The 12481-nt window shown below is 37.1% G+C and overlaps 2 protein-coding genes across 2 annotated transcripts; both read left to right on the top strand.

The window, feature by feature from the left end:
• On the top strand, window positions 1-2220 carry LOC146747559 (uncharacterized). The gene is made up of 2 exons (XM_085497359.1): window positions 1-1069; window positions 1214-2220. Exons 1-2 carry the CDS (start codon window positions 1-3, stop codon window positions 2218-2220), a joined length of 2076 nt encoding a protein of 691 aa, XP_085353485.1.
• Window positions 2221-5569: 3349 nt separating this feature from the next.
• LOC100375785 (galactosylceramide sulfotransferase-like) lies at window positions 5570-6592 on the top strand. Its single transcript, XM_002740223.1, has one exon. The coding sequence runs from the start codon at window positions 5570-5572 to the stop codon at window positions 6590-6592; it is 1023 nt and encodes a 340-aa protein (XP_002740269.1).
• The last annotated feature ends 5889 nt before the right edge of the window (window positions 6593-12481 follow it).

The following is a 12481-nucleotide window of genomic DNA, read 5'->3' as shown; positions in this document are numbered from 1 at the left end:
ATGACTGATCAAATCCGTTTACTGGGTCCTGGTTGCTTGCTCTTCAAGCGAGATCTTAGTCGGGCCTACCGTCAACTCCGCATGGACCCATCTGATTACAGTTTACTTGGCTACACCTGGGACAGCAAATATTACTTCGATATTGCCCCACCATTCGGACTTCGCACAGCTGCTCTGATGTGTCAGCGTGCTACTAATGCAGTCCGCCATATTGTCCAGTCTCGCGGGTTTGACATTATTAATTACATTGATGATTTTGGGGGGGCTGCACACCCTTGCAATGCTCGCGCTGCATTTGAGACACTTGGCGCAGTTTTGCAGGAGCTAGGTCTGAACGAGTCAGTTGCCAAGGCAGTTTCCCCATCTACTCGTATGGTGTTCCTAGGTTCTTGTTTTGACACAGTTGATATGACCATTTCTGTGCCAGAGGATAAGCTGGTGAAGGTTGATCAGGAGTTATCTCTATGGAATAATCGCACAACTTGCTCACGTTCCGACCTTCAGAGCCTGATTGGTTTGCTTTCGTATGTTTCAAATTGCGTTCGTCCAGGCAGACTTTTCATCTCGCGAATGTTAGAGACTTTACGTTCTATTCCAGACAAACATTCGCGAATTGCTGTCAATGATGAATTTTGCCGTGATTTGCTTTGGTGGCAGACATTTCTGTCCAAGTATAATGGCATATCGATGATCCTCAACCAACCCTGGTCTGCACCAGATACTGTTTTATGCACAGATGCTTGTCTCACAGGCTGCGGCGGCATTACAGTTAACCAGTTTTATCGCACACCATTTCCCATGCATATCATCGATATGGATCTATCCATCAACTGTCTGGAACTTCTTGCAGTGGTCATCGCTCTGAAGCTCTGGGCTACACGCTGGACTGGACTCCGCATCCAGATTGCCTCAGACAATACAACTACAGTCGCGCTTATCAACAATCACCGCTGCCATTCTTCCTTTGCCTTGAGCTGTCTTCGGGAAATCGCATTCATCCAAGCACGTTATGAATTTGACCTCCGAGCAATCCATGTTGCTGGTGCCACGAATCTGGCTGATGCTCCAAGTCGGTCACACCTCTCGCCGAAATTCCAGGCACGGGTTGCGAAGTTGTAGTCCACATTTGGGTTGTCTGAGGCGGCAGTGTCAATTGATGACTTTAAATTCACCGCACCATGGTAATAACTATTTGTTTTCTATTCCTGTGCAGGTCCAGTTGATTCTCTTGTGTCTTTGGACGTTCAAGCCAAGCGATCCTTGCAGTCTGCGTTTTCAACTGGTTATCTTCGTAACATTATGTCACAGTGGCGAGCATTTCTCCTGTTTTGTCGATTCTTCGTGGTGATACCTCTCCCAGCAGCTCCTCAGACACTTATTCGGTATACGCAGTTTCTCTCTCGCTCATTCGCATCGACCGCTTCTATTCGCAATTATCTCAACGGTGTTCGTCTATTGCATCTGTTTATGGGCTTGGAACCCCCATCACTCAGCAACTTTGAATTGAAGCTAGTGCTGCGCGGGATTCAACGTTTGTCCCCACATCTGGTTCGGCGGAAGCTGCCAATCACCCCAGAAATCTTACTACGTATTCACAGTCTGCTTGATCTTCGTCGCCCGCTTCACGTTACGCTTTGGGCAGCATTCCTGCTGTGCTTTTTCACTTTCTTTAGGAAGTCTAATGTGGTTCCACGCTCTGCATCAGACTTTAATGCCAGCATGCATCTCACTCGTGGGAAAATTCGTCTCAATGGCATTGGTCTTGTGGTCAGGGTTACCTGGTCCAAAATTATCCAGTTTGGCGATAAGGTGTTGCACGTGCCTGTGCTGGCAATCTCTGGCTCTCCGCTGTGCCCAGTGGCAGCATATAAACGCATAGTCTTGATGATGCCTGCTCCACGCGATGCACCTGCCTTCCTCATTCCGACTACGACTGGCACTCTTCATCCACTAACGCATCAAGCTTTCGCTAATCATCTGTTTTTGTTACTGAAGGCGATTGGCCTTGATCCAGCCTCATATTCCGGACACAGTTTTCGCCGTGGCGGTGCGTCATTTGCCTTCCAATCAGGGGCTGAGCCGGATGCAGTCAAAGCTCAAGGAGATTGGTCTTCTCAAGCGTACTTATTGTATATGGAATCGTCGTTCGGCCATCGTCTCCGTACTGCTGCCTGCATACGCACTGCAATTGAGGAAGGGAATCTCTCACTGACTCTTTGATTTTCAGTTTTGGCGGTTTTTATTATTTTGGCCTTTTTGTCTTGTTGGCTGGCGAACATGATCACCAAAACTCATTGTTTCGTTAGTGAATAAAACGAAATTAATTATCCGCCAAAACTCTTGTTGTGTTTTGTTTGAACTGAGAGAATAATTGTGTAATTTTGTATTTCAAAATGGTTAATTATTCCCGTGAATTTTATTATTTGCACGGCGCGCATGCGCAATTGTCTTGTTGTATTTATGCAAATTGATTGTTTCACGCATGCGAAATTTTGTATTGTTAGTTAGTAGCGTCCTTTGTTGCTTTCAAGTCAACCGTGAACTTTTCGATTTCCCCACCCACCCACCCTTTTCATTGCTTGTTGTCCGAGGTGGGCTTTTTCGCAAGTGAATGTTTTATTTTATTTATTTGTTAGTTTTTATTGCATCTTGATGTTATTTTCAGTTTTGTGATTCTGCCTTTTTGTCTTGTTTGCTGGCGAACATGATCAGCAAAACTCATTGTTTCATTAGTGAATAAAACGAAATTAATTATCCGCCAAAACTCTTGTTGTGTTTTGTTTGAACTGAGATAATAATTAAGTCGGTCAACAGATACGCAAAAACAAATTCATGACAATACCGTCGGCCAATACGTAATAAAGACACACTGCACTGGGGGTCAATCTGACCCTGATCGGACCTGAATAATATGCAATATAACAACATATGCCCAGTTAAATGAACAATTTAATCAAAACCACATGAATGTATGATACACAGCGAGTAATAAAATTACACTGATGAAATAAATAGAAGCACTAAACGTCAGTATACTAGACAACAAATCCTGAAATGCCAGGCGATATTCAAGTAATGTTAGCTACGTACATGGTACAGCGACTACGGTCGGATCGACCGATATAATCGTGATGTTCAATGATTATCTCCTGGTTACAATTCAAATGAAACTTAACTCAGCCCAGAGAAAACGCCTAAAATCCTCAAATGCGATTCAGCATTTCTTAGATTGATCGTAACGTCGATCCAAGCCGAATATTACGTATTTGACAGCGGAGAAGACGATATTTAAATATATCGACCGCCAAATGTTCAACCTGTTTATAAATTATAAGCGATTCTTCGAGAAAACGCCCACAAACCCCAAAAGCGATTCAGCATTTCTTATATTGATCGTAACTTCTGTGCAAGCACCGAAGCCGAATATTAGGTTTTTAACCGTGGAGAAGACGATTTTCGATTGTATTTGCATGTGTAACGAATACCAATTTATGTATGAAGGTATAAATTTAATTTCACCAGAAAAGCAAAAATATAAATAATATTGTTTAACTGGTGTGTAAAGTAGATATAGTTTGCTTAAAACTAGTCGAGTCTGCGCTCCGATTTTAATAAGATGAATCCAGTAAAAGCATTTAGTAGAGGGTTATAAGCTTATCGACCGCCAAGTGCGCGAACCTGATTGGCTGTTACGGATATGAGGTATAATAATGTATCATATTGATATTCTTTACGAAGCTAGGGATACATTTTGTTCTGACGCTTCTTGCAATAAATGCACAGTTAATGACAAACTCAGTCACTCTGTGATGGGTTCGTACAGTATATTGACGTCACGTGGAAGAAAATATGTTTGTGCAATTATTTTCGGTGTTTTTCTCACAATAACTGCCATGGAATATGCTATTTTTACGGAAACATTCTTTCTAAACAGGATTCCGGTCAAACAGATCAGCAGTTTTCTCAACTTAAAGTGAGTATATATTTGCCTCTTATCATCTCACATATTTAACGACAGTGCAGTCTGTGTCGATCTGTGATTCGACAAAAGAAATGTTTTAAAGGAAATCTAAACAGCACAGACATTAACACTGTATTTTGCATGAACGCTTACTTTATCATAGCATTTGTGGCAGTCAAAACCCTACTACTTGTGGGTAGCATTTTAACACCGTTATTCCCAATAGCGTTTCCATAAATACCGCGATCACGGGTTTCTTATTGTTTTTCAAAACGCTTCAATAATTAAAACGTGAAACCGTCGCGTTGTTCCTGAACACCCACCCAGTTTAGGCATTACTGTATCATTAATACAGATAGGAACAACAGCGTTTACTGTATAAAGCGCATTTAATTTCATAGTTGTGTACACGAAAAACGACTTCTTGTCGACAGCTGAAAATGAGGTCACCTATTCACTATTCACGCTGAAAGCCAAATGTATCCATGGCAACATCGATTGATTGTCATAGCTGTGTTGTTACGGAAGCATGGTATATTTTTTGTCTGAAAAAAGTGTCTGTTCAATTATTGGGTTTGAGCCTGCCAAAAAGTTAAAGAAATATTGATAATTTACATATTCCCTGGGTGATCGTTTAAGTGTAGCAAGACAACATTGAGTCGCTGATCATATTATGTCTGCTTGTTATGTTCTCCTTTTTAAAAATATACATAATGATACTGTAAAATTACGCTTCAACCATATTTTCGGAAATCGAAATCACCGATCATAGATGAGAGAAAGAGCGTGTGATACTAGATTATTTTGATGATCACTGATTATATCTGTCGTAGCGCCTAGTAATTGACCCCGTGCGAACCTAGCCGAATGTGACGATTGAACGGCTGTTGTTTGTTTAGTACACCTCTCGATGTCGCCGTTAATAGATACGATCCATCACGCTTGTTTACTATTTCAGTTTGATATCAACGACGGAATTGGTTTAGTATTCAGAAGATGTCGTGTCATTACCATATGATATGCTAGTGCAACGTTAGAGGGCGGGGTTAATGTCATGGTCTACCATATACGCAAAATATTGAATATGGTGAGACAGAAAGGTCTCTCATTTGCAAAGAAAAGTATGCCTTCTCAGATTGAAGCGCGGTGGTCTTCGCGCAGCGCGTGTTCGAATTTCATGTAAATAAACAATGTATTTCACACGCGTTGTATACGTCGCTATGAGTCCCAAGTTCTCCGCTGTGAAGTGAGCCTAGTGTTCTTTGATTATTACAACCGACTCTCTAACTATACATGTTTCCGTATTCATTTATCTGACTCAACATTACCAAACCAGAACTAACTAGCTGCATACAATTTTATTAAATTTACATATTAAAACAATGAAAATATGCAGACATTTCAAAGTCTATAATGGCACTGTATGAAGAAAAATATAGCTTTCAGTTTACAGATTAGTCTCAAGAAATTTGTTCTTCATAAACCACGTCTTCCCCAATCCGATTTGTCTCATTTATGAATCATATGAATACATCCACCAACCATCTCCTTCAAACCCTTCATTATTTAAATAAATTGTTTGTTGTACACAGGTTACATTTGTCGAAGATGATGACCGGTGACCAACAAGAGTGTGGCCCTCCAGTAACCCGTGTATCATTTGTAAAGACATACAAGACAGCTAGTACGACAATTTCATCTATACTTATACGGTATGGGATAAATAACAATTTGTCCTTTGTTTTACCATCACATCATGAACAAGGCTGGTTCTCAAGAACAGTACGTTTCAACAGTAAAATGCAGAAGAAATTGTTGCCTCCTCTTCCAGGCTCAAACTACAGTATCCTAGCAAGCCACGTACCATTCAATAAAACAGCAATCGAAGAAGTGATTCCTAATGCCACGCATATAACAATATTACGTCATCCTGTATTTGCGTATGAATCAATATTTGGGTTTTTCAAAATCGCACGAAACTTTAAAATTAAAAAACAATCAAGACAAAATGAATTCCAAACTTTTCTATTAAACTCAGACAAGTATTTGAAGCGTGTTAAGGATCCTTTCTACAAGACACTGCTTCGAAATAGACAGATATTTGACGTTGGACTTGATCTTAAAGACTATGACAATGAAACTATTGTGGATTATGTAATTGACCGAGCATCAAAGGAGTTTGACTTGGTGATGATTGCAGAGTATTTTGATGAATCGCTCATTCTGTTGAAGAATGTTATGTGCTGGGAATTAGAAGACATTCTATACATGCAACAAAATAAAAGAGTTGACCACCTACGTTACAAAATCAATGACTGGGAGCGACAGCGAATATTAGAGTTGAACGAAGCTGATGTTAAATTGTATCAACACTTCAATGAAACGTTTTGGCGTAAGGTTGAGGCGTATGGTTCAAAATTTAGCAAAGATTTGGCGACTTTTCAAAGCAAGTTAGAGAAGATGCATACAGAGTGTATAGATGATGGTAAATATACTACTGACTATCGAGGCCGCAGGAATACAACGCTCCTGAAGGACGGCGCACCCGCATATTGTTCAAATATACACGACAATAGTTTTTCCTCTCTTGCTAGCAGACAAACGCTGAATATATCAAATCCAATCCTTTGATATAACATAAAACCCCTCGTTAGATGTGTGAAATATTGCCTTAATTCAGTGTACTCATACAATTGTAACATTTTGTGTACACAGAGAAGCATTGCAAGTCAAATATCAAAAGGCAACTTTTACCTGGGACGAATTTCGATAGTGAATTCCTCTCACATCGGTTTAGAAGTAGTTACATGAATCTGTAGTTGTTGCTACATGTATATCAGGTTTCATTGAGAGACGTGTATTTAAACGCCACCTACTACTAATTTGACCAGAACTACAATTTGCATCGTCCTCTAACCATGAGTAGGTATTAATCAACACAGCAGAATAAACCGCCGGTAATTCATGGAAATAAATATTTCAACTTGATATTTCCCTGAGAACCCTCACGTGCCTTGCAATATTCTATTATATCCGGATTTTAAATCGTGCAGCAAAAGATCATGTTAACGGAAACTGCGTATGATTGAAAACATTCCAGAGCAAAGATAATGACTTCAACTTTTTTCTACAGAACCTAGTAATTTAACACCGTAAATTAAATTGTTATGTAAAAGATATTTTAATAAATGATTGTATGTTTTATTCATTTTAAAAGTGTTTTTTTCCGCATTTTTATTTATATTCTGTCATCATAAAATTCTAGTCATCTCTAACAAACAATATTAGTGTGGACGACATTTTCGCAGTCATTAGAATCATCAGGTCGCTGTGGTCCTCATTATTTTAGGAGAACAAACAAACTAGAGATAAGCAATAGCTTGTCTAAAAAAATGATTGTGTAGTATTTAAGAAGTAGAATGGTGGCTGTGTTTATTAAATTTCTGGAATGTTGGCAATTGTCAGTATATGTTATCAAACAATTGCGTCTATCCGAGCTGCAGTTTGAAATTTCCATTTTGACAGAAAAATAAGTATTTGAGGATATTTTAAGTGGCATAATTGTATCTTAGAATCCGAGATATTTGTTGTTACAGGTTTTTGCATAGCGGCCATCTTGGAATTCAAGATGGATGCTATTACCTATTTTAAGGAGGTAGATCTACCAAAAATTGAAAGTTTTGGAAATGGGTATCATACGACCAAATCTGGTACTTTTATCCAGAACGTCCACATCACACTCAGATATGGGCCTAAGCTACCTGAATCAATCGGTTCTGAACATTCATTAATTAAATTGGCGGTCGTTATGTATGTGAATGTGCCTGCAATATTATTGAAGTTAAGCATTTTATCTTTGAGCAGCATATTGATTATGAAAAAATATTTTAATTGCAGTTAATAACGACGAAATTGAGATATGTTTCTAACATCCAAATACTCGGCGGTCTTGAATCGCGAGTCACAGCTCGTTGGATCATTTTATATGGCCGGTGACAATGCGTTGATACAATGGGGTATATGATTCGAGCGAACCACGTTTTACCACAGTGCAATCCTATAACTAAAATTACTGCCCTGTATGCCCGAGAACACACACGTATATGCCTGGTGGTCTGAAGTCATTTTGTTCATGGTATGCTTTAATTAACGGAACTGTGTATTATTGCTCAGTAACAATTGATGATACTTTAGATTCTAACTCACTTCTCAGATCCACACAAACTTGACGAAGAGGCTTGAAATTATTCAGACCTGCGTCCTCGTCTCCTTCTATTAATTATAGTGAATTGGTATGCTTGGAATTAAGGGCAGTTTAAATTGATGTCATAACAGTTGATGTCATAATGCTTGTGATTTTTCATTAGTTTCATGTTGGCTTAATTTTTTTTTCAATGAAATGATATCGCATATATCAGAATATCGATTTTATACTATCATCTTATATCAAGATTCAAGTTATAGACCAAGTTTTTAGCACTATTGGGAAAACCACTTTGACATTGGTAAAATCTACTATTACTCTTACTTACTTACAGTTACCAATATCCCACAGTACCCATTGGGAGCTTCGAAGCTTTAAAATAACGAGGCCCTTGGATACAACATCTGATACCAGTGTCATGGTTCATATTGTGAACATAGAGCATGTATTAATATTTCACCCACAACTGTGGTTCATTCCTTGTGCTAATGTGCGAAATAACCTCGTGAAAAATTATAACTAAGAGGTGGACCATTAGAAACTGTGCAAATTATTTTGTCCTTCACTTAGTTGTGTGGCATTGTTTTATTTCTATGATGAATTTGCTGTAGTTGTTTTATACATTATATATAACACTTTTTTTCTCTCTGAAATTTAGATGTGTATTTTCTTCTGTTATTGATCCCTGAAAGATTTTACCGTACAATTTATTGTTTTCCAATTCTTCCATAGTTTATAATGGTAAACTCATTGAATATAGTCATGGTAATTATGTTACTACCTCGGTTAAACCTTCCATTCTTATTGCATTGAGAGTTATACCTAAAAACGATGAAGAGGTTTGCCTTAAATGACTATGCAACTAATAGACTCCTTTTTATACCACGCCATGCATGAGGCTCTGAAACTAGTGGGAATCCAATTACTATATGGCTAAAGTTGATTTCGAAATTGCGTTTTTACCCTAGTCATTGTGGTGCAACAGGCTTGAAACGACACTTTTCAGATCAACAGTATGATACTAGATTACCATTTGGTGTCCTGCGTTTTTGTTTTTTTAAATTGTTTCAATAAGATCACACAAGCTGTAAAACGTATGTACTGTAGATGTTTTGAGTTAATGGTAGTCTGATTTGATGGTGTTTGATAGTAGAGAGGGAATGATAGCTTTACCCTTTACAAAGCAGCAGGAATTTGTAGCTCTGTATTGCAAGAACCTTGGGAATTGGGAATATACAAATTTACTGGGCACCTGCTACAGACCTCAACATCAACTTCAAACAGGTCATTGTCAATGACATAGTCCCCGTTCAGTTTTCAGTTACTGTGTCAATCAAAAACAATGAAACAATATTAAGCATGCTAATGTGATACTCAATGAGTTCAGTATGAAAATAAAACATGGTCACCAATCAGCATGACGTGAATTAAAACTATCACCTGTAATATTCAACCCAAGTTTGAGTAAAATCCACATTGCCCGAAAAATGATTGCCATGTTCAAATGATTTGTGGGACTAACATGGCTACCAGTTTATCAGCGGTGAAAAACAAATTGTTGGAATGGTTCTTTCTACATTACAATCGAACAGTAACAATTGCAATGTTATAGTGTAATAAATATTTATGCAGTTGCTGCCCATAATGACTTATTGTGACACTTTGTTTTTCTTTTACAAGTGTATCCATGTTTAACAGGCTTTCAAGTTTAGGCTCACAATATGTCGCACAGAAATATTATCACGAAGATGAAATAAATCAAACTCTTTCACTTTCATCTTGACAAGTATAATTTCTTTATTCAATCAGTAATTAGTTTATATAATAGGCAATTATGTAGATTAGTAAGTATTAGATGTAGTTGTTGCTAAGGTTATGTATACCACTTCTAGTTGGAGTTGATACCACGTCTGGTGAGTTTTTGTATAATAAAAATATTCTTTCGTAATATATGGGACTATAATTGTCACTGCTGATATTTAAATGATTGCTACTTCTCCTAGAATGGGTTAGTTGCAGTATAGTATAGATTCTCAAACTATAATGTTATATGTGATAGCAATGGACGTTTTATTGCTAATGTTTAATTGTCGGGTATTGAATACCAGATTGTTTGGCCGTGTGTAGCCCAGACAAAAGTTGGTAGGTGTGACCAAATGCAGCCCACTGTTCCGGTAAAAAACTGTTGAGAGAAATATTCTTGTACAAGAGCAAAAAAAAATCAATAAATAATTTAGGCATTTGTTAAAAACAAAGTTTTGCTTTTCAACGAGATGAACAATTTTCGAATGTAACAGTGCTACAAGACAATTGGTAACTCCAAGAATAAACGTCATTTGACAGCTAAGTATACTATGAACTTTTCAACAACTCAAACAACACATGTATATTCTGACAGTTCAAATAGTCTTAAGTCATTGTTGATAATGTGTGCACTGTTTCTCATAGACACTAATAATGCTTATGCCATGGATGATGGCAATAGATTTTTTCGAAATGCAAATTTTGAAATGATGATGCATTATATTTCGAATCATTCACCACTTCATAAATTTGCATATATTACAGTGGAATCTTAAAGGGGTAATGGGCATTCTTGACGACTGTAAAGGAACTAATGCCAATGTGACCTGTAAGTCTGCACGAATGCCTGCTCCTACCACACAAATAGCAGATGAGATAAGAGATCATCTTTATGTCGGCCTGTGAGGGTTAAGGGTCAGACATTACCAATGACAAAAAATGACGATATTCAAAATACTATTTATAAGCTTACTGAAATCAGCCATGTTTTGCAAGATAGTTTGTTGCCGAGAAATTAATTGTGATACATTTTGTCGATGGATTTCTGACCAGAAGAAAAGAACAAAGTTGTTGAAAACAGTTTCTTAGGTTTGCTTTGAGGACAGGGCAGCAGCAAATGTGTAATTGCTCTATATACAAGTGTATCATGCACACTGTAATGTTAAAATACGACTTTAAAACATTGACCATACAATATCCTTCCTTCACCTAAGCACTTCTATCGGTACTGTAGCGGCAAAAGTTTTCACTTGGAATTTTGGTGATTAGAGAATGGGTAATATTGTTAAGGAAAAACAAGATCCCTTGTTTGTTGTGATCACATTGTGACAGTTAACATTTGTTTTGGTTCACCCCTCCAAACTTCAAACCGACACTTGACTGTAAGACAATGTTGGCCTCGAAAATTGTGTGAAAAATGCAACATTCATTCATCACTATAAGGCTTTATTCATTACCAGATAATATGATTATCAAAGAATAAATGTTTTATACTATAGTACTTTTTGTTCGCTATGAACAAAATAATTACATACATAATGAAGAATTATGATGTTTAATTTCTATCTAATAAACACAACAATTGTGGTCGGAATTCTGACCGTTTTTCTTCCTAGCTAATGATTACATTTACATATTATGATCTATTGTTGATTTCATTATGACAAATTTCTGTACATACATACAACAGCTGTGTAAACAAGGATTAATATACATAAGAGTATAAGAGTTTCCCTTGTTACATTTCACAAGATTTATTTGGAATTGCGCTTGCTGTGGTCATTAATTATATGTATAATTAGAAACACAGTCATTGTAACATAATCTGATAAATGTGCTTTTACATGATCATTACTTGCGAGATGGACATCAGCAAAATGTATCCAAAAATACCTTGAACTCAATGTTACTTAATCTAAGATTCTTCAACTATTACCGTTTGAGATGTTAATTTTCATCTCTTCCTATCTAAAACTTGTTTCCTTTAGATTGAAAGACAAATCACGCCAGTAGCGTAATTATATTCATACGTGATAATTCATCAAACCGTATAGTTCAATCTGCATACTATGTATCTATACGCACGGTTGTACAGTATCTACTATTTATAATTGAACTACCTATATCAAAGTAATGCTACTTCTTGGTGAAACGATGTATGGATCAAAAAATGACAAACAAGCACATCTTGTGTGATTGGTCATCAACACGGTCTTTACTGTACGTACTAGCATACTTTGATATGAGTAGGAACCCGGTAACGCTTTGTTTAAACAATTTATAGCATCAGTGTTTTATATCTGTTCTGAATCTACTCTCACTTTAGTGTTTTTTTTTTTATCAATGAATAATAATATATTTTATATGTGTGTTATTATAATACCACGTAATATGTTATGTTTAATCACTTACAGTTTACAAATATTCACCAACAAATAATGTGTGTTATATATTTTCTTTCAGAAATACTACAATACACGCCAGTTAGCGTAAATTATATTCATGCTTGATAA

This window comes from Saccoglossus kowalevskii, chromosome 3 (genome assembly GCF_978046115.1).
Source record: "Saccoglossus kowalevskii chromosome 3, keSacKowa6.1, whole genome shotgun sequence".
In the NCBI taxonomy this organism is placed as follows: domain Eukaryota; kingdom Metazoa; phylum Hemichordata; class Enteropneusta; family Harrimaniidae; genus Saccoglossus; species Saccoglossus kowalevskii.
Note: the sequence above shows the minus strand (reverse complement) of the source record. Positions and strands in the feature narration are given on the sequence as shown.